This window comes from Perognathus longimembris, chromosome 11, assembly GCF_023159225.1.
Source record: "Perognathus longimembris pacificus isolate PPM17 chromosome 11, ASM2315922v1, whole genome shotgun sequence".
NCBI classification, from domain to species: domain Eukaryota; kingdom Metazoa; phylum Chordata; class Mammalia; order Rodentia; family Heteromyidae; genus Perognathus; species Perognathus longimembris.
Window position 1 is genome coordinate 38556209 of NC_063171.1, and position 21881 is coordinate 38578089.

The 21881-nt window shown below is 42.4% G+C and overlaps 1 protein-coding gene across 1 annotated transcript; it reads left to right on the plus strand.

Moving 5' to 3' along the window:
* The first annotated feature begins 610 nt into the window (after nucleotides 1-610).
* Fcrl4 (Fc receptor like 4) lies at nucleotides 611-20527 on the plus strand. The gene is made up of 8 exons (XM_048358209.1): nucleotides 611-714; nucleotides 2696-2716; nucleotides 9730-9987; nucleotides 11310-11564; nucleotides 13310-13594; nucleotides 14336-14623; nucleotides 19350-19451; nucleotides 20496-20527. Exons 1-8 carry the CDS (start codon nucleotides 684-686, stop codon nucleotides 20525-20527), a joined length of 1272 nt encoding a protein of 423 aa, XP_048214166.1. The 5' UTR covers nucleotides 611-683.
* The last annotated feature ends 1354 nt before the right edge of the window (nucleotides 20528-21881 follow it).

The window sequence follows — 21881 nt, forward strand, 5'->3', positions numbered from 1 at the left end:
GAAGAAAGGATTAAGTTGCAATTTTCTGGAATGACAGAATCTTCTGGGTATCTGAAAATGGAAAACCTAAAGCCTAGGAAAGCTCTTCACACAAGGATATCAGATCAGGACTTAAATAACTCTCTTAAATACTTGTTTGGGGAGGCTCATGCCTATAATCCTAGCCACTTAGGAGGCTGAGATGAGAGGATAATAGTTTGAAGCTAGGCTGGGCAGGAAAGTGCAAGACTCATCTGCAATTAACCACCAAAAAGCTATAAATGAAGCTGTTGCTCAAGTGGTAGAGCACTACCTTGAGCCAAAAAAAAAAAAAAGAAAGGAAGGAAGGAAGGAAAGAAGGAAGGAAGGAAAAGAACCAGGACCAAAAAAAAAAAAAAAAACCAGCAAGAAGCAAGATCTTTCTTCTCTTGTTCTCTCTCTCTCTCTTCTCTCTCTCTCTATATATATATAGTTATCTGGATTATAACATGTGAGTAAGATGCTATTGAATGTTTTAAAGGAGAGCCGCTTACTTCCTCTTTTTACTTCATAATGTAACCAGCTATACCCAAAGACACATGACAGAGCCAGTTTCAGAACTCACTCCTGTGGGCAAGCAGTGGGACATGCATTGCATTGCCTGTCTGATTTTCCTGGCCTTTCTTTCACAACTGCTCCTTCTCCAGCTACTGGAGCAGGCCTCCATGTTGCTGTGTGCATCCTTGCTCATCCTTGGTAAGTGATGTAAAGAAGCCTGGTCTAGGCCTCATCAAGAGCAGAAGGCCCCTCCTTGGCTGGCTAAAAGAATAGATTTTACTCCCATTTCAGAATAGCATAAATGAGCAGTGGGGGAGATATTGATTTCATGGTATGAGAGGGAAAAGTAATTGATTTACTAAGGTGTGTTCCTCATCTACTTTTGCTTTTAGCTATCAGTGAAAAATTCTGCCCCAAATCAGGAATATTGTTTGTGTAAAAGTAACAGCAAAATTAAAACCCAAAAACCTACTGCTAGATTCAGTTTCCTTCCTAAATAACAGCTCATGGAGCTGGAGAGAAAAAGACAAAATGAAATCTTTGTGAATGACTATATCCTAACTCTGAGCTGAGTGAGAAACAAGCTTGCACTGAGAATAGTTGTTCCTGCTCTGTATCCTAAGATCAAACCCACCCTTATTTGCAAAGAGCAGGAAAAGAAATAAAATGGATTTCCTTGGTTCCCTTCCATGTTTTGGTATTATTTGTCAGTATTTGTCCAAATAAAGCACGGGGAAATTTGGAAAAGCAGTCTTTTGTATATCAAGTATTTGTAAAGTGTATTTATCTTGTTCTCATGTGTAAATGTAGACTCTAAGAGAAGAATTACAACAGTGAGAGCTCAGTAATTTGTGGATGGATGGAAGCACTCAATATAGTACAGTGCTGGGTACCACAGAGAGTGCAGAAATCAGGGGCAGGGAAAGGGTGCAGCTCTACCCTCAAGAGCTGACACTGATTAGAGCATCAAAGTACAACTGCAAGAATGTTTGACAACAGAAGAGCAAATATTGTACAACAGATCATAGGATAAGGGGTGTTGATAGTAACTGATTCTTGATGGGCTCTGAAGAGAAAATATTATACAACAAATCATAGAATAAGGGGTGTTAGTAGTAACTGATTCTTGATGACCTCTGACAATGTTCTAAGAATATCTCATGTATTAGCCCACTCTGTTCTCTATCAGTCAACATCTGGAGCACCTATAATACCGGTAACTCCTACCTCCATGTACAAAGTTAGAAATTAAGGCACCGAGACATGGGTAGCATGATTGATGCTAGTACAGTGACAGTGTCAGGATTCAAACGCATAACCTGGTTGTTGTTGGGGTTTTTTTTTTGTCTTTTCTTTTTTGGTACTGGGGATAGAACCAAGGACGTTGCACTTGCTAGGCAAGTGCTTTGCCACTGAGCTACATCCCAGCCCATAACCTATTTTTAGAAATCTTACTTTTAATCACTACCCCATGCTATATGTCCAATTACAAGTTCCAGATGAGCTATGGCAGGCAGTGTTTTGAGTCATGAGGAAGGAGAGGTTGCTTCAGCAGAGTAGCATCAAAAAAGACTTTAGTCGGGCCTTGATGAACAGGTGTGACTTGACTTTATATAGTAATGATGGAGGAAAGAATTCTATTAAATATTAATTTCCACAAGATGATGGAGCCAAGAGGATGCTGTCAGCAGCAGCCTCATATTTTTTAAAAAATGACAGCAACCATTAATTGAATTGCTAATTTAACTCATTACAATTATGTTACGAACTCATTTTTATGGTCCTCATTTTTTTTTGTTTTTTTTTATTTTATTTTTTGCCAGTCCTGGGCCTTGAACTCAGGGCCTGGGCACTGTCCCTGGCTTCTTTTTGCTCAAGGCTAGCACTCTACCACTTGAGTCACAGCGCCACTTCTGGCTTTTTCTGTGTATGTGGTGCTGAGGAATCGAACCCAGGGCTTCATGCATGCAAGGCAAGCACTCTATCATTAAGCCATATTCCCAGCCCGGTCCTCATTTTTTTTTTGACCCTTGTGTTCCTCCGATTTGTTGAGTGGGTGGAACTGAGTATGTTTCTCTTCCTCTTGGTAGAAAGTAGATGGGTGGCATGCAGGCTCTCAGGGGAAGCTGGCTGGGAACTCCTTTTCTGTGCTGATGCCTATCTTTTGCCTTTCTTGCAGTTGCAGGCAGTGGACAATTTGGTAAGTTCCTGCTTTCTTTTTTTTTTTCTATTATATCTCTAATAACTAGCCTCTCTATCTCAAATATCTCTAAGAATAAACCTAGTTGTCCCCTTTCTCCTTTACCTGTGGCTGAAAGGACATCAAAACATGTTGTTCCATTGGCTGGGACCCTACGTGCACCTAGCACGTACTTGAGAATCACTCACAAACCAAATCTGCCGTGGAAGGCTGAGATACACACGGTAGGATTCTCAGCAGGAGGAGGGACCACTGGCCTAAGGTGGGATTCAAGACAAGCCTGACAGAATGCAGAGAATCCTAAGAGGAAAAATCATTTTAAAAAAGAAAGAAAGAAAGAAAGAAAGAAAGAAAGAAAGAAAGAAAGAAAGAAAGAAAGAAAGAAAGAAAGAAAGAAAAGAAAGGCCACTATTTGAAAGTAGGAAGAAGATTGGACTCCCATAGCTTTGCCCCTAACCATGTATAGTCAATTTAGTCCCAACTTTGTTATTCTCTGAGATTTATTTTTTACCATTAATAGCTCAAATCATGATGACTCTGAACTCCCATCCATTCTACTAGTCAACAGAAAGAAAACAGACATAGCTGTTTGGAAAACCCTGTCGGGTATTTGTTTTTCAAGCACACCAAGTGCATCCTGGGAGCTGCTGGTGGTCACCCTGCTCCCCGCCAGCAGGTGTCATGGCTCACAGGCTGCACACTGTCTCCTGCAGTGCCTGGGTCCGTGGCTCTCCCCCTTGGTACCATTTCCCACAGCTCCCTGCCTACCCTCAAGTAAAGGAACTTGGCAAGACTCTGATTAATGTTTCGGGATGGGGAAACGAAACAGAATGATTTGCTTCAGTTATTATATGCGGTTAATATCAGAGCCCACTGACTGAGTAGCAAAGTCAGGAAGGTCCTGGCAAGGTCATGGAGCCTCTTGCACAGACAGGGCAATTCACCCAGATCAAAGAGGAATCTAGTCATATCCACCAAAGAAAGGAAGCCCCCTACTCTCTGGCAGAAGACCTGCTGCTCAGGGTACCCATTTCCCTGTCTGCAGGGCTTTTCAGGACGCTGATGAGGATTTCTATTTTCTACAGGAGAAATGTATGCGATTTTCACTGAGAACATAGGGCACTCTGTCCAAACTTTTAAGAAAATTTCTCTCTTAAGTCTGCAAACACTTGCAAATGTCTTGCATTACCAAACAGCACATCTGGATTCTTACCTAAAGCACCCATTAAGAGCACTTCACAGCTCTTACTCCCAGGTAGAGGCAGTCCTTTATTATTTATTTATTTCTCCATAACTAATGAACCTATCTGGGTAGTTCATCTAGGAAAAAAATTGGTAAGAACATTTAAAGTCCCAAGCTTTGGGGGTTTTTTGTTTGTTTGTTTGTTTTTGGCCAGTCCTGGGGCTTGGACTCGGGGCCTGAGCACTGCCCCTGGCTTCTTTTTTGCTCAAGGCTAGCACTCTGCCACTTGAGCCACAGCGCCACTTCTGGCCATTTTCTGTATATGTGGTGCTGGGGAATTGAACCCAGGGCCTCATGAATACGAGGCAGGCACTCTAGCCACTAGGCCATATTCCCAGCCCTAAAGTCCCAAGCTTTGGAAAAAACAATTGTTTGTAGGCCCTTCAGTAGAAATACTCTCCCTTATCTGAGTGTAAAACTCCCAAGAAAGAAACATATGTAAAGAGATTCCATGTAAAATTTTACAGTAAACTATGTACCCTGAAATTGATATTTTTATTTAAAAAACAATACTACTTATTTTCTACTTCCCAGAAATTACATGACATCAGCAATTTTCACAAAAAAAGGCATGAATCTCACATTGATTTTTTGTTTGTTTCAAGTGTGGTGGCTGCCACAGCTTGGTAGCTTCAGGCTTCATGACTGTAATCAAGGCAGGAAAGGGTGGGATGGGGTGGTAGAGGGAACTGGAGCTGTCAGAGAACCACCTGCGTGCTTCTCTTCTTCTAACACAAAGAAAAAGCTTTTCCCCAGAACCCCCATTCTCCCTAGCTTTCTTCTGTTACTGAAGTCTTAGACGAGGGGCTTCATTCTGGGGGTACAAGAAGACTAGTCTGTGGCTCTAAACAGCAGAGATGAGACAGGAAAGGAATTTGTTTGCATGGTCCCAATGGGAAGACAGTGAGTATAGAAAACTTGTAAGAACTGCCTTCCGAGCCAGTGGCTCATTCCTGTAGTCCTTGCTACTTTTAGGAGGCTGAAATCTGACAGTCACAGTTCTAAGCCAGCCCAGGCAGGAAAGTCCATAAGACTCCAAAAAAACTACTCAGAAAAGTGGGAAGTGGAGCTGTAGCTCAATGTGGTAGTGCTAGTCTTGAGCAAAAAAGCTCAGGAACAGTGCCCAGGCCCTGAGTTCAAGCCCCAACCAACACCACCAACAAAAGAACTGCTTCACAGGTATTGGCAAATATCTCAGGGTTACATAGGAGAAGCAGGAGATTTTGGTTCTTGTCATGAGATACTTTTTCTGCAAAGTTTTTTGTTCCTAGAATTTGAGATAAATTGGGGTAAAGAAATGACTCAAAAAAGTAACAGGTACTGGGGCAGGGAGACTTTTTTCCCCAAGGGCCATTTGGATATTTGTGACATCTGGAGTCCATACAAAAGTATCAGTACAAGCAGACAGGCAGCAAAAGACAGCTGATAAAAGCCAACAAAAAGTATGTCTGTCTCGCCATGTATCAAATGACTTTGCAAGCCTTATATGATCCAGGAGCTAGATGTTTCCTACTCCTAGTAAAGAGACAAAATGGAGTCATTTGGAGGTGACACCTGCCCTTCTTCAGGTTTAGGGAAATGATGGGAGTCTTATAGGTACCATTCCTGTGATCTGTAATAAGACATAGTAAAATATGGTGTGTGGTATTCTGTTGATTATGATGTTCTAGTCAATCTTTCCCTTCCCTCCCCTTCCGTTCTCTTCCCTTCCCTTCCCTCCCCCTTCCTTCCTTCCTTCTTTTCTTCCTTCCTCCCTCCCTTCCTTCTTTCTTTCTTTCTTTCTTTGTTCCTTCCTTCCTTCCTCCTGTCTATCCTTTTTTCTCTGTGTCTTTCTTTATTACATTACATTGTGTAGCCCCAGCTTTTTGTTCCTAGAATTTGAGATAAATTGGGGTAAAGAAATGACTCAAAAAAGTAACAGGTACTGGGGCAGGGCGCCTTTTTTCCCCAAGGGCCATTTGGATATTTGTGACATCATCTGGAGTCCATATAAAAGTATCAGTACAAGCAAACAGGCAGCAAAAGACAGCTGATAAAAGCCAGCAAAAAAAAAAAAAAAAGCCAGCATTGTGTAGCCCCAGCTACACAATGCCTCAAGGTCCCTAGTACTAGGATTACAGGTGTGTACCACCATGTCAAGTCTAAAATCTTTTTTTTTTTTGGCCAGTCCTAGGCCTTGAACTCAGGGCCTGAGCACAGGAGCACTGTCCCTGGTTTCTTTTTGCTCAAGGCTAGCACTCTGCCACTTGAGCCACAGCGCCACTTCTGGACGTTTTCTATATATGTGGTGCTGGGGAATTGAACCCTGGGCTTCATGTATAGGAGGCAAGCACTCTTGCCACTAGGCCATATTCCCAGTCCTCAAGTCTAAAATCTTGAAAATAGTTATTCTTCTGTCTTCAACCTTCAAGGAGATAGATTAGGTAAATATTGGACTATGTTACTAGTTTTAGATAAGTACTCTTAAATGATTAACACAACTACATGAAAATTTGAGAATTGGACCCAGTGTTTAATTTTAATTTTTATTTTTTTGCCAGTCCTGGGCCTTGGACTCAGGGCCTGAGCACTGTCCCTGGCTTCCTTTTGCTCAAGGCTAGCCCTCTGCCACTTGAGCCACAGCGCCACTTCTGGCCATTTTCCATATATGTGGTACTGGGGAATTGAACCCGGGGCTTCAATGTATATGAGGCAAGCTCTCTTGCCACTAGGCCATATTCCCAGCCCATGGACCCAGTGTTTAAAGTAATAACAGGCATCAATGCAATATGAAGGCAGATGTGCCAAGCTTTTATCCTGTGTTCAGTTACTCATCAGACATATGCAAGTGAAAAGTCAGTGTGTTTATAAAAGCAGCCCTCTAGTCCCCAGCACAATTTCTCTACAAGAACCTAGCACTCCTCAAAGTCAAGGCTCGCTTTTTTAAACCGTGGTGGGCAGCATTTTAGAGGAAAATGCATTGGGACTCACCTTCAGGAGCCAGACCCATGTTATCGTTTCTCCTCCTCGATTGTTAACTGTGTTTGCTCTGCCACACCCCTCAGTAGTGTTAGAAGCCATCAGAACAGTGATTCCATGGAACTCTCACCAACTTTCTGGAGTACTACACCTTGGATGGAATCTGAAATAGCAATACAAATTCATTTGTATTCCCACTGAAAGATTAGCCTACCCCCAACACTGATCTTGAGCAGGCCAGACAGTAGCATTGTGACAAGAAAGATACTTCTCCTAGTGAACAATTTGTATAGCAATTATTTTTTGTTGTTAGTCCTCACAATCTCAAAACTACACAACTCAGAAAATAAACACTCAAATTTAGAAAGAGCCCCAGCAAGCTAGGCATCGGTGGCTTATACCTGTAATCCTAGCTACTTAGGAGGCTGAAATCTAAGGATCACAGTTCAAAACCAGCCTGGGCAGGAAAGTCCATGAGACTTTTTTTTTTTTTTTTGCCAGTCCTGGGCCTTGGACTCAGGGCTTGAGCACTGTCCCTGGCTTCTTTTTTTGCTCAATGCTAGCACGCTGCCACTTAAGCCACAGTGACACTTCTGGCCATTTTCTATATATGTGGTATTGAGGAATCCAACCTAGGGCTTCATGTACACGAGGCAAGCACTCTTGCCACTAGGCCATATTCCCAGACCACCTCCATGAGACTTTTATCTCCATCCAATTAACCACCAGAGAACTAGAAGCGGCACTGTGGCTCAAGTGGTAGAGCACTTGCCTTGAGCCGAAAAGTTCAGGGACAGCGCCCAGGCCCAGAGTTCAGACTGTACAACCAACTGAAAATAAGAAAGAAAGAAAGAAAGAAAGAAAGAAAGAAAGAAAGAAAGAAAGAAAGAAAGAAAGAAAGAAAGAAAGAAAGAAAGAAAGAAAGAAAGAAAGAAAGAAAGAAAGAAAGAAAGAAAGAAAGAAGAAAGAAAGGAAGGAAGGAAGGAAGGAAGGAAAGAAAGGAAGGAAGGAAGGAAGGAAGGAAGGAAGGAAGGAAGGAAGGAAGGAAGGAAGGAAGGAAGGAAGGAAGGGCCCCAGTAATAAGGAACTATCATTTAAAACAAAATTCTCCCCTAATGAAAAGAAAATTATCTTCACATAGCTAGAAAAAAAAAGAAAACACACTTTTATTATCAAATAAATAAACATAAATCCAGGATGCATCACAGGCAATCCACTAAAAGACTGAAAAGACAGAAAGGAATCCCACTCCTTGGTTCAGGCAAGCAGAAACAACCCATGCATACATTGCTTTCCAGATGAACATTAACTAGCAAAAGGACCTAAAGGAGCATGTCATCTTAACTTTATCATCGGAACCTTGGAGACCACCTATGTTAGCTAACTGGCTTTTCCTTAGAGAGATAAAGTTCTCAGAGTTTGATGAGAGACCATTAGTTTTGCCTATTAGAGCATTGTGAGCTCACCAACATTAGGCTCTTCCTCTCCCATAGGAACTGGGAAGACGAGGAATATATCCCTAGATGGCTACCAAACAAAAAGATGGCACCCAAGACTTAGCTGAGACTAGCAGATGCCGATGATCATAAGATTTACAAACATGTGAACAGATCAGAGAAATAAATTTCTTAAAAGGGGGGGGGGAGAGAAAAGTCTCTTCTCTTGCTTACAATAAGGAGAGTTAAGCCTTTTTCAGATTTATATTTGCCCATACATTCTCCAGCTTCTGTCCCTCCATGTTTCAAAAATCTTAGGGCCAAATTCATCCCAGGTTAGTGTCTTCTTGTCATAAGAGTGTCTTGGATGCTTGGGGCTTAGGCACTCTTGCACTTCAGATAATAGTTCAATTAATGCATATTTCTCATTGGTATGAGTAAAAATACAAGTTGGCCCTTTCCCCAAAACTGCACAATTGACTATCAAATGGCTATCTTCTCTCCATGTGCAAATTCCATCTCACCACATACTTGAGCTAGATGTATTTTTCCCTCCTTCCATTTGAGATTCATTGCCTAAAGATGATGAATTAAAACCAATAAAAAGACAGATTCCCAAGAGAAAGTAAAGTTTTAGCTATAAATGTACACGCAGAGCTCACACATTAAACTGTGTGAGCCAGATGACTGAAGTTGATTTACTATCTCATGCTAACAAAGGAAATCGAGTTTGAGGCTTTGGGGAAGGGGAAGCAAGTTATGGAAAGAAGATCAGAAATACATATTGACTAAGAGTTGTTTAATAAAGTTTGTTCTGCAAATTTAAGTTACTACTATCTCTATGAAGAAAGTCTAGGAGAGCAAGACATCTTACCAAAAGAAATTTTCTTTACAAAAGGAAATTGACTCTGTGTTTAGAGCTTTTCTTATTTTTGATGCTTATCAATTCTCACAATAATCCATATTCCAAAGAGCATATTTTGCAATCGCATATTCTGGTATAGGTACATTTATCTTAGAGAAGTATCTGTTACATGAAGAGCTCTGGAGGGAGTCAGGAGAAGTATAAGTCATACATGTACCTGAGTCTCTGGCCTACCTGAAAAGGTAAGAGAGTTTATGAGCCTCTTTCCATTCATCGATGGTCTATAAGCCCTCCTAGGCTTGCCCCTTCCACAGGCTCTGAGAGATCTATCACAGTACCTTGCAGTAAAGTAAGGCCATGTGAAAAGTAAAGACCAGAGGCCATGTGGAAGCAGTGTTCCTCCTTGGATGACTGGGGCTTCTCCAAAGCCAGACCATCTGTCTATCTCTCAGGAATCTCTGTGGCAGGGAAGGCAGGCGCCCCTGCCTCAGCTCCATCTCCCTCTCCTCAGCAGCTGTACCCAAGCCTGTGATTTCCCTTCATCCTCCATGGACCACAGTCTTCTTCGGAAAGACAGTGCGCCTGACATGCAAAGGGTTTCACTCCTACGAACCCAAGGAAACAAAATGGTACCAGAAATACTACACGGGAAAAGCGGAAGAAACAGAAACTTCAGGCAACACCCTGGAGGTCCATAAATCTGGAGAGTTCAGATGTCAGATTCCGGGCTCACCTGCGAGTGACCCTGTGCAGTTGTCCTTTTCTAGAGGTGAGAAAGACAGACAAATGGCTTTGAATTTAGCCTGGTTTCCTGGGGGTTGAAAGAGCTGGATACTTCATTCTTATCTAATTTTTTAAAGATATTTCTATGTACTTCTCTTTTCCTATCTAATTTTTTTTTAACCTCAGCTCCTGTCAACTTCACAGTCTTCTTCATGGTCTGTAAGTGTTTCTCCCTTGAAAATTGAGGGTTCCTTTTTTTTTTTTTTTTTTTTTTTTTTGCTTGTTGGTTAAAATTTGGATGTAAATGCTTAATATGAATGAACATCTATTCATACTTACATAGTGAAGGCAGTAAGTTAGTTTTGTGTGGCACAAGAAAGAAGCTATCTGAAACATTCCCTGAGTGATTTCGGAGCTTTGTAAGGAAGAAACCACACACATGAATGTGCTGAGCACAAACAGAAGATGGGAAGCCCAGAAAGAAGGGCGGAAATCTCCAACCTCAGGCTTTTCATCTTCATCTATTCTGCTCCTGGTTGCTGACCTTTCTTTTTCTCTTTTCTTTTTTTTTTTTTTTATCAGTTGTAGGGCTTGAACTCAGAGCGTGGGCACTGACCCTGAGCTCTTTCTCTCAAGGCTAGTGCTCCAGCACTTTGAGCAACTCAGCCACTTCCAGTAGCTGTCCTTTCTTCATTCCTACTTCTCTGTTTGACTGGCTTCAAACCCCCCTATATCTCTTTTGCAGTATCCCTTAGTTTAGACATACTGGTTTGGATCACCTCCATGGGCACAGATCTAGAGGAGGAGGCATTCTCCACAGTTATTTAATTTTAAAAATGATAGAATGTCAGCCTTGAGCAGAAAGTCTGAAGTCCTGAATTCAAGCCCCAGAATAATACAATGATTTCCATAGAGGGTCATCTTTATTGTCTCTTGAGCCTAGATTTATGTTTCTGACAAAAACCCCACTACATAGCATATACCCATGCCTGAACTACTGCCTTGTACATTTCTCCACATGCCACTTCTTTCATAATCCCTACTCTGAGATTTGGGGAGAAGGTTGGTATTGATTTTCCCCATATTCTATGATGTCAGGGAATTTAAGCCATGTTTCCTTTGCCTTTTCTTGTCCTTATTAGAAGAATCATAGTTTGAATCCATCTTTAAATGATCATATAAATATGCCTATAGTTTATATCGGATTTGTATCTTAAGTGTGACACATTGGCCTTGAAGGAGACCATTATACTTGTTTCAGGAGACAAAATCCTGTTGAAGAAGAAAAGACAATCAAATCTTTGTACTTCAAGGCATACAGAGGAAGTAGTCCCCTAAAGGATGCTGTCTTATCTCTATTGTTTCCAGGTCCATTAATCTTGCAGGCTCCACATTCTGTGTTTGAAGGAGACACATTGCTTCTGAGATGCCAAACAAATGGGAAAGAGAAACTATCTTCTGTGAAATATAAGTGGAATGGAAACCTACTCTATAACTCTAGCAACAGCATGGATTTTTCTATTCCAAGAGCAAGTTTAAATAACAGTGGCAATTATCAATGCATTGGATCTTATGGCAAAAATCATGTGCTTAAATCAAATAAAAAAATTATTAAAATTCAAGGTAAGCCAGACATGGTGATGTGCCTGCCTTCAATCCTAGCTCAGAAGGCCCAGACTAGGAGGATCAAAATATGAGGCCAGCCTGGTCAAAGAAATTTACAACAGCTCATCTCAACCAATTAAAAAAAAACTAGACATGATAATGCAAACCTATTATTCTAGCTACATGAGAATTGCAAATGGGGGGGGGGGGGATTGTGGTCTAAGCTTGTCCTTATTTTGAAAAATAAATAAAGCAGGCTTGAAGGGCTGCTGTGTTAGCGTCTGTTCGTCCGTACCATCACTCAATTAGTAGAAAATATATGATTCCCACCCTGGTGGGTAGAAAGACACTGGTGGCTCACATCTTTAATGCAGCTACTCAGGAGACTGAGAGATGATGATGGTAGTTCAAAGGCAGCCTGTCTCCAGTAAGCTACTCAGAAAAATCTGGAAGTAACACTATGGCTCAAGTCATAGAGCACTAGCCTCAAATAAAAGAAGCTCCAGGACAGTGCCCAAACACTGAGTTCAAGCCCTAGGGCCAACACACACACACACACACACACACACACACACACATACACACACACACACACACACACACACAAAAGCAAAAAGGGTTAAAGGTGTAGCTCAAGTGGGAAAGCACCTTCCTAGCAAATACAGGGCCCAAACCCCAGTACCACTACCACCAACAACAACAAAATTTCAAAGTGAAACCTTCACTTCCTACGGATGAATTTAGTAGTGTCGAAGTTGGAAACATTGGGCATGCCACAAAGTGTTTATAACACTATCAAAACTCCACATAAGTGAGAGACAGAAGTCTCCTAGGAGGCAGAGAAATAAGAATGACTGCTTTCTCTGTAATGACCATCCTAGGGAAGTCAGACATGTCCTGTTTCTCCCAGAGTGCAAAATACTCTCCTGTTGAGAAACTGAAGAAAAGAAATAACCAACCCTTTAGATGTTGGAGACATGGCTCAGTTGGTGGAGCACTGGGCCAATTATAAAAAGCATCAGATTCTTTTTTTTTCTTATTGTCAAAGTGATGTACAGAGAGGTTACAGTTTCATATGTTAGGCCTTGGGTACATTTCTTGTACTGTTTGTTACCTCCACCCTCGTTCCCCCTCCACCCTCCCCCATCCCTCTCCCCCCATGAGTTGTTCAGTTTGTTTACACCAAATGGTTTTGCAAGTATTGCTTTTGGAGTGGTTTGTCTTTTTATCCCTTGTCTCTTGATTTTGATATTCGTTTTCACTTTCCTAGTTCTAATACCAGTATATACAGTTTCCAATGTACTCAGATAAGATACAGTGATAGTGCAGGTACAACCACAGGAAGGGGATACAAGAGGATCATCAACAATAGAAGCTACAGTTTCACATGGCATGTTGAAAGTAATTACAACAGTGATATAACAGTCGTTTCCATAACATGGAGTCCATTTCACTTAGCATCATCTTATGCGTTCATAAGGGCATAGCTATTAGGCTCTTATAATCCTCTGCTGTGGGTAGCCTAAACCTGTGCTAATTATCCCCTATGAGGGAGACCATATGGTCCATGTTTCTTTGGGTCTGGCTCACTTCACTTAGTATAATTTTTTCCAAGTCAGATTCTGAGTTCCAGTCCTGGTCTCCAGCCAGAGAGCGAGAGAGAGGGAAGGAGGTGGGGGGGGGGGGGGAACAGAGGGAGGGAAAAAGAGAAAGAAAAAGAGAGAGAGAGAGAGAGAGAGCTTGAGTTAACTTTTCTCTTCTAGAACGATTTCCACATCCAAAGCTGAATGCCACAGCCTTTCAGCCCACGGAGGGGTCTTCTGTCAACCTGAGCTGCGAAACGCACCTTCATCCAGAGCGACTGGACACTCCCCTTCATTTCATCTTCTTCAGAGACAACGGAGTCATCTTGTCCGGCTGGAACAACTCCTCAGAGCTGCAGATCCCAATCCTCTGGAAGGAGGACTCAGGATTATATGGGTGTGGCATCGAAACCGTGACCCACAGCGTCCGCAAACACAGTCTCCTGCTACACATCAGCGTGCAGAGTGAGTGTGGCACCTGGGTGGCCTGGTTCGGGGGAAAGGGGGGGGGGTCTGTGACATCTTCTTGCCTCTTCTGTTCCTTCTGGCCCCATGGGTATAGAAACTGTCCATTGGAGATGGGTTTTTGTCATCTTCGTAGAGATGCCAGGCTTCTATTTCCCTAAAAGCTTAGTTTTCTTTGCCAACTTGGTCGTACAGAAAGTGGCAGAGTTGATTCATGGAGTTAGATACAAGGTCTGGAGAAAACAATGTGAGAACAAGATGCTCTGCTCCTGAGTGGTAGATTCCACAATGCCAAGCTATTCTAGAAAACAAACATCCACTGCTTCCTAATCCAGTGTGTGCATACAGCACAAAAGAAGGAGGTACACACATGTAAACTGAAATATGATAATACCAGCTTTGTATAAATGCCAGGGCAGGGCTTCTGGAAGCAGGTGCGGTCCAGCCTAGTGCCTTCATAGCCACTACCACTTCCCCCTATTTCTCAAAAATCATTCAGACCACCAGTTAGATCAGACAAAATGTCAATGCATCTCCAGGGAGAGACTATGACTGCTCCTGGGGCTTTGCGAAGGTATTGGAAATTTAGCACATTTGATGTTCTACATCCAAAATCCAGTGGATTGGTCACGAGGCTAGTTCTTAGTGAGAGGCATGTCTTAAAGTCATATGTAAATAGCAACCCTATACACCAGTCCTGCCTTCCCCTGCCTGGCCCTCACCTGCCCTCTCCTTTCCCAGGGATCCCTGTATCTCAAGTCTCCATGGAGACCCAGCCTCCAGGGGGCCAGGCAGTGGAAGGGGAGACACTGGTCCTTGTCTGCTCCATGGCAGAAGGCACAGGGTACACCACGTTCTCCTGGCACAGGGAGAACATGAAGGAGAGTCTGGGGAGGAAAACTGAGCGTTCCCAGAGAGCAGAGCTGGAGATCCCTGCCATCAGGGCGAGCCATGCTGGCGGATACTACTGCACAGCCGATAACAGCTACGGCCCCGTCCACAGTGAGGTGGTGACCATCAATGTGAGAGGTGAGTTTCCATCACCTTTGACCTTATTTATTCTCCACAGACTACATCAAACTAGGAGTGGGCAGAGTCAGCATGACCCAGTGACACAACTCTCCTTTATTGATTTCCATGTTACCATCCTTCCTTGTGACAGACATCTTCTGCTAGCTGCTTATTAGTAACTCACTCAGGTCCCAGCAAAGCGTGACCGTGGAGTAATGCTAATGCTGATCAGGAGCCCTTTGACCATGCTGAGGTGATTTGGTCTGTGTGTCCTCTGATCTATTGTGTGTTCATCTTAAAGAACAGCCTTACCTCATTAGCCACAGTGGGACACAGCTCTGTCACTGAAGTGTCAGCTACACCTCTCATTTCAATAAATCTTCCCTGATTTCAATAAATCAATAAATCAGAACAGTAGCTTCAAAATGGTCAGAACCCATGGCATCAAAGGCAGTCCTTTACTGGTGCAGGCCTGAGGGGTTATGTGCCAGCAGCTTATGAAGTTTACACGTAAAGACAATAGACAGAGCCCAGCTTGGTCCACTGAGGAAGGAACAACTCACAGCCTAGCTTACAGCTAGCTCCAGCTGTACTGCATAGCCTTCATTTTCTCTGGGCCAGAAGCCATACTGGGCCAAACCCACTTCTTAGTCAACAACCTTGATGCTTAGGATATGGTTTCTATTGGGCTTCTATTCCTCCTCCGTCTCAGGTTCAAGTTGGATTCTGGCTACCCAGTAATGCTCTTTTGTTAAAAAAAAAACACCAATAAACAATTGTGCCTTTCTTTACAGTAAAACTCCTCTGAAAAGTGACATCTACTCTCTTCAATCCTCCCATTCTCTCTGAAATCCACCACTGTCTGATCTGCTTCTTTCTGCTCCACCATCTTTCTCAGGAAGATCACTGATGACCTCCATGGAAGGCCATGGAAGGCTGTGGGCAGTGCTGTTTCTTGTCTTACTTGGCCTACCTCCAATACTCATCACAATTATCCTTCCTTGCTTGAAAACTATTCTCCTTGACTTCAGGGCCACAACTTTCTCCTGCTTCTCTACCTATTCATCAGACACTTTTTTAGGTTTCTTTTCTAGATTCTCATCATATTTCCAACCTTTAGATTTTGGACACTCTCAAGTATGTGTCCTTAGACTCTATCTGTGCTCTATTAGTAGATTTCTTTGCCAAGCCTCATGACTGAATGCATGTGTAACTTCTATTTACTGACAGACTAACAGACTCAACCGACAACTTGACCTCTAGTCTGTACTCAAAACATGTGCCCACGTTCTTATTCCAAGCACTCCAGAATACCAAATTAACCTCCCAAACATAACTCATATGTAACCCAGACTTGTTTTTGACTGTCAAATAAGTTTCTGCTTAAGATCTCACCTTGGTAAATATATAAAGCTCCCTCTCCTGATTGCCCAGACCAAAATGCTGGATACTACTCCACTCCTCCATGAACAATCCTCCAGAAAGTTCTGAAGGCTTTAGTTTTCAAATGTAGCTTAGAATCTATGTTATATCTTTGAATTCCTTCCACTCTCCACCCCAGATCCAGACCAGCAGAATTTCTTGCTTGGATTGTTGCAATCCCAGTCTTCTGCTAAACTCGTTGCTCCGTATTGTAGTCTCCATACACCAGAAAGAACTCTAAAATCACAAGTTGTTGCTCTGTTGTTCTAAAATCCTTCCCCAGCTTTTGTCTCCTTCAAAATGACAGCCAACCTCCTCCCAGTGACTCACCAGGCCTTGCATGAGCTAGCTTTCTTCCCCTCACTTTGACTCAATTTTCTACCACTCTTCCTATCACTTTCACAGCAGACATTTGACCTTCTGTCTCTTCCTTGGATTCCCAGGCATAACCCTACCTCAGGACCTTCATATTGCTCTTTCTCCACAGCCTCATGTTCCCTTATTTCCTCCATACACTGTAACTCACAGCCCTCTTCCCAACTCTCCCTCTCCTGGCTCTGCTTGATTTCTCCTTCCACAGAACTTATCACCAACTCTCAAGCCAAGAATATGACCATGTACACTGTGTTACTCACAAGGGTGGATCCTTGCCTTAGGCATGATTGTATGTCAAATGCCTGGAGCAGTACTTGGATCATGTATTATATATACTATATATGTATACATATATGTATATATACATATATATGGAATGGATGAGTTTTACTTTCATTGACTGTTGGTTGTAGTAACAATCCTAGAACATAAAGCTATTACTGTTTGCATTCTACAGAAAAAGAAGAGTTCAAAGAGGTTTGGTAATTTGCATATAGTCACAGAATTTATACATGACAACACCGATTTGAACCTTGATGAAATCTTTCAGCTCAGAGAGATGGATAATAATGTTGAAGTTCTCAACAGAAGTGCCACACTGTCAAGTCCCTGCCATCAACCATGCTAAGTAGGCAGGGAGCTGTGCTATTTATATAAGCAGTCAGCTCTGACAGTCAAAATCATGAACCTGAACCATTTAGTTAAAGGCTCTGGGAAGGGGTTGCCACACTAAAGGCCCAGCTGCTGCTCAATTTTCCCTTCAGCTCCCTTGGGGGAAAGTCCAGTGACAAGTGGGGCCCTCCCCAGGTCAGGTGACTGAAATGTTTTCCCAGAACTAGGTGCTATGGAAGAGCATGCAACATTGCCTAGGAACAGCTTGGGGAGCAGAAATACTGGGAATCCTTCTCAATAGAAAGACTGCGGTCCATAGCATTTCAAGGGAATGTCAACAATCAAGGTAGGGGAAGAAGAAGAGAAGGGTAGAAAAGTTAAAAGCTGTGCCTCCGGGACCACATAGGTTATAGTCCTGCGGAGGGCTGCAGTGAATCTATTGGTAATACACACGTAAGTGCAAATTACTCCTCTTGCTTTAGGAGACTGGGATCATGGAATGGGTTCTCATCTTCTGATCCAGGCCACTTCACACACACACACACACACACACACACACACACATAAATGCTATTAGTACCCCCATTTTCTTTTTTTCCCCTGTATTGTCAAAGTGAAGTACAAAGGGGTTACAGTTTCATATGTAAGGCAGTGAGTACATTTCTTGTTCAACTTGTTACCTCCTCCTTCATCCCCCCCCCCGTCTGCCCCCATCCCCCCTTCCCCTCCCCTACTCCATGAGTTGAACCGTTGGTTTACATCAAATGGTTTTGTAAGTATTGCTTTTGGAATCGTTTGTCTTTTCATCCTTTGTCTTTCGATCTTGATATTCCCTTTCCCTTCCCTAGTTCTAATACCAGTATATACAGTATCCAGGGTGCTCAGATGAGATACAGCAATAACAGGGGTACAACCACAGGAAGGAAATATGAGAGAAATAACAACAAAAAAGGTTCAGTTTCACATGGCATGTTGAAAATAATTACAACAATGATATAACACTTGTTTCCATAATGTGGAGTTCATTTCACTTAGCATCATTTTATGTGTTCATAGGAGCAAGGCTCTTGGGCTATTGTGATCTTCTGCTATGACTAGCCTAAATATAGTACCCCATTTTCTAGATGGGAAAACTGAAGCATAAGAAGATTAAATCATTTTCCTTAGCCACCCAGCTAGTAAGTCGAAGAGCTGGGATCCTAGCCCAATAATATGATTTTAGAATCCTTTCTTTCTAAAACAGATTTTTTTAACTTTCCTTAAGTATAGCCATTTAGTCCCAAGCATGGGTATAGCTGATTTTCATGTTGAACAGGCACAGGCCCAAGCAAACAACATTAGATGCGGGGCTAAGCCCTTGCGTCCCAGGACTGTGCCTGCTCCCTTCTTCACCTCCTCCTGAGCAGTCATGACAGAGATGCCAGGCTGGCTGCCCCTGAACACTGTTTGTAGGTAGGACAGCCATAGGTCAAATGACAGATTTGTTGGTTTTGTCAGGAAGGGAAGGACAGAAAGAGAAATGCCACCTGCTGGCCAATGGCTATTCTGTGCCAGGAATCAGATGAAATGAATGGAATTTCATTACATTTGCCTTTGCTCTGATGTATAGATGGTCCCTATCTAATTTTGTCCAAAGTCTGAATTTGGTTTACTTGGGGCCTGAGAATCTGTATGGAAAGCAACATTACCATTTCACTCTTTGTCTCCTGATCCTGCTCTTACCTTCCATTTATTTGTTTATTGGTGTTTCCTCTCTCTAGCCCCCAAGCTCCACAGGGGCAGGAGTCTTGTTACTGTGTTTACTGGCTGGATCTTTAAGGCTGAACCTCAGCCTAGTACTTGCTGTGATTTGGTAAATGTTAAGCAAGTGGATAAACTGAATGAAATCTCTCTGGCTGTGGATAACAGATTAAAATGGATGCTACAGAAGTCAGAAACTCCCAATATCAGAGTTTCTATTGGTGAACCAATCTATTAGTTCTCCAAGCATATACTCTTACTTGATGTCTGGGAGAGATATTCAAGAAACTAGACTATAAAAATATGGGATAGACACCCCCACATACACATACCCCACATGAATTCCCCTTAAGCTGTTAATTTCTGAAGTGATTCATCGAAGGTAGAAAGAGATTTTTTCCGTGTCACTCTGCCCTGGTCTACACAGGATCTTTCCTGTACATACCTTGGTCCCAGGGATCTTACCTGGTCCCTTAGATTTCTCTGTCGGTAAGGTTCAGGATTGCAGTCAAAATGAGGAAGGCTTCCAGGATGGCACAGCAAATTCAAGCCCTAAGTTTTTCTGCTGGAGCTCACGTAGGCTCTTTCCCCTTAGAGATCCCAGGCAACAGAAGTATCCTCGTGGGCTTGGGAGCTGCTGGAGGCCTCTTCAGCATTCTTCCCCTGCTGCTTTCCTGCTGGAGCTGGAGGAAATCAGGTTTGTGCTCTTTCCTTCCCTTTGCTGGGGTCCCTGCCTACTAACTACCTGTCATCCCAACAGTCACACAAACCCACATCTCTTCCTTGAAGGAAAATTTCCCAAATAGACCCAAGTAGATAAAGCTCCTTAAACCCCCTCTAGTATATTTATTCTCAATTAGCAGGTAGGAAAAAAGATATTTCTATTGTTACGCTTCAAATAACTTATCTAAACAATTTATTTGGGAACTAGCCAGCTAGATACTTCTTTCTATCTGAAGTCTACCATAAAAAGATATTGAAAGTAAACCAGAGGGATCTGAAGAAATGGCTAGGAGTGGGAACTAGCTAGGAAGCTGGACTTCTTTAGGTCAAAGCTTGAGCCGTCCATCTTGTGTCTCAGCTGCCTCATTCCCCAGTGTTCAGCCTCCCTCTCTCCGGAGGGGTTCTCTCCCAGATATATGAATGCTTCAAAGGCTTTCTAGCCAAGCCTTAGATGAGCTAGCTTCAGGTGCCAGAAAGCCTGGTATAGAAGACAGGCTCACTTTTTTAGCTTTAGAACATTTCACTCTGTCTCTTAATTCAGTTCAGGTTCTTGCAAGCATTTCTATGCCCTGATACTGGGCTGGGCATAGGAGTTTTGAACCTCCTACCACAATTCTCCTTAGTAAAAATGAGTTGGAATTTGAGTTCCAACATGAGTTGGGACCTGAGGTTCTTATGGGCATAGCCACAAATGTTCCTTGAAATCCAAAGAATGCTCACTACTCTGTAAGAGTAATTTTTTTGTCTCATTAATATTTATTTATTGAGGCATATCAATGCACCCTTAAGTTGTCATGATCTCAAATAATTGCACGTCTAACTCAGGAATGTGTAGTACTGATCTCAGAAATCTATGTGCATGCTTCAATCCTTTTTCATCAGTATTTTCATGAGGATCATTTCTGGGCTCATGTTTGTATTAACTTCTGGATGACCTGTCTGGGTCTCTCCAGTATGGGAAGTCTTTGAAAAAGAGCTCCCTCTGCTGACATGAATGTGCCTTTGCTTCATTTTTCAGGGAATGATTTTCAGGAAGCAGAAACTAAGTAAGTGTTTCTTTGTTACCCAAGTATACAATATGCAAAACTGTGTGAGCTTGCAAATTTTGATCAAGTTATTTCTTTTAAATCCTATGGCTAGACACTTCCACTTTAATGTCTCTTGAATAGGCCAAAAATGAGGCTTCCTGGAATCATTCTTGTGTGTTTATAGCATTATTCTTTTCACATGTTATTTAGATTTTTTTTATCTGAAATCAATCCATTCTGGTGAATGCATGGTCATAAAGATTGTTGATTTTCTTGAGTTGAAAGAGAATATTTCTGACACCTACAGTCTGGTAGTTAAACTGTGTTACTATGCCAATACATACAACGACTAGATTCCAGATTTTCTACAGATGCTCCACATTTACCAGGGAAACCTAAGTCTCTAACATTCTTATTATTACCCAAGACACGCATGTGTATTGATTAGACTATGTGCGCTTCAGTTCAGTTTGGAAAATGTTGTCTATGTCAGTATCTGAGTCTTAGGTTATAACCAGGAGTTAGGGAGTGGGTCATATTTCTTCATCGAATCATCCAGATGTGACAATGTAAAGACACTTAGTCACTACTTCCTGACGATGAGGCTGGTTGTTGGAACCATTCTGGGAGACTACTGTCACCAAGACATCAAAGACTCTCTGGTTCTGCTCCCAAACAATCTGCCTATACCACAATCCTTGGATTTCTTTCAAAAGTACAACCTGACTCTTTACAGAGCACTTGAAGCACCAGCAAACCCTTTGGTTTCTTACTAACTGCTGGACTTTTCACTCTCATTTTGTACCTGTTGGATGCTGCATGAATGACTATGTGTTCTTACATCTCACAGGAGCCCTCCCAACCCTGCCTCTGCAGAGTCCCCTCATTCCATCCGCCCCGCCCCGACAGAACTGCAACCCTTGTATGTTAATGGTAAGGACACCCTTGTACAAAGCTGGGAAGATAATGTGCTTTGAGTCCTGCAAAGTCACCCTCAGCTCCCCACAGTTCCCCAAACTTAGATATTTGCCATAAACAATTGCTTCAGTGTGTGTCCAAGAAGAATAGGAGCAGTGCTTGGGAGGAGGCATTTGTAACTTACAATATTGACAACACAGCCCAGAGATGTTGTCTTTTCTTTCCAGCGCAATACCAAGAGCATGACTTGGTGTATTCTGAGATCCAGACTGTTGTGGTAAGAGGAGAAGAAGGTATGTCTCTGGACAGAGATTCTGGCTGAAAAATGTTCACTAATCCAGTAGATGGTTTTGAGCAGCTCCTATGTGATCGGTACTCTTGCAAGTGTGTGAAGAGTCCATCAATGAACAAGGCAGACAGAAATTCCCATAGTGTGGATCCTAGATTCTAAAGAGGGT

What these genes read in the sequence shown, in the direction of transcription:
- Fcrl4 (XM_048358209.1), top strand. Translation starts at nt 684, where the DNA reads ATGTTGCTGTGTGCATCCTTGCTCATCCTTG. An exon ending in TGCAGGCAGTGGACAATTTG is followed by an intron (nt 2,717 to 9,729) that starts GTAAGTTCCTGC and finishes CCCTCTCCTCAG; the next exon opens with CAGCTGTACCCAAGCCTGTG. An exon ending in GGTGACCATCAATGTGAGAG is followed by an intron (nt 14,624 to 19,349) that starts GTGAGTTTCCAT and finishes CTTTCCCCTTAG; the next exon opens with AGATCCCAGGCAACAGAAGT.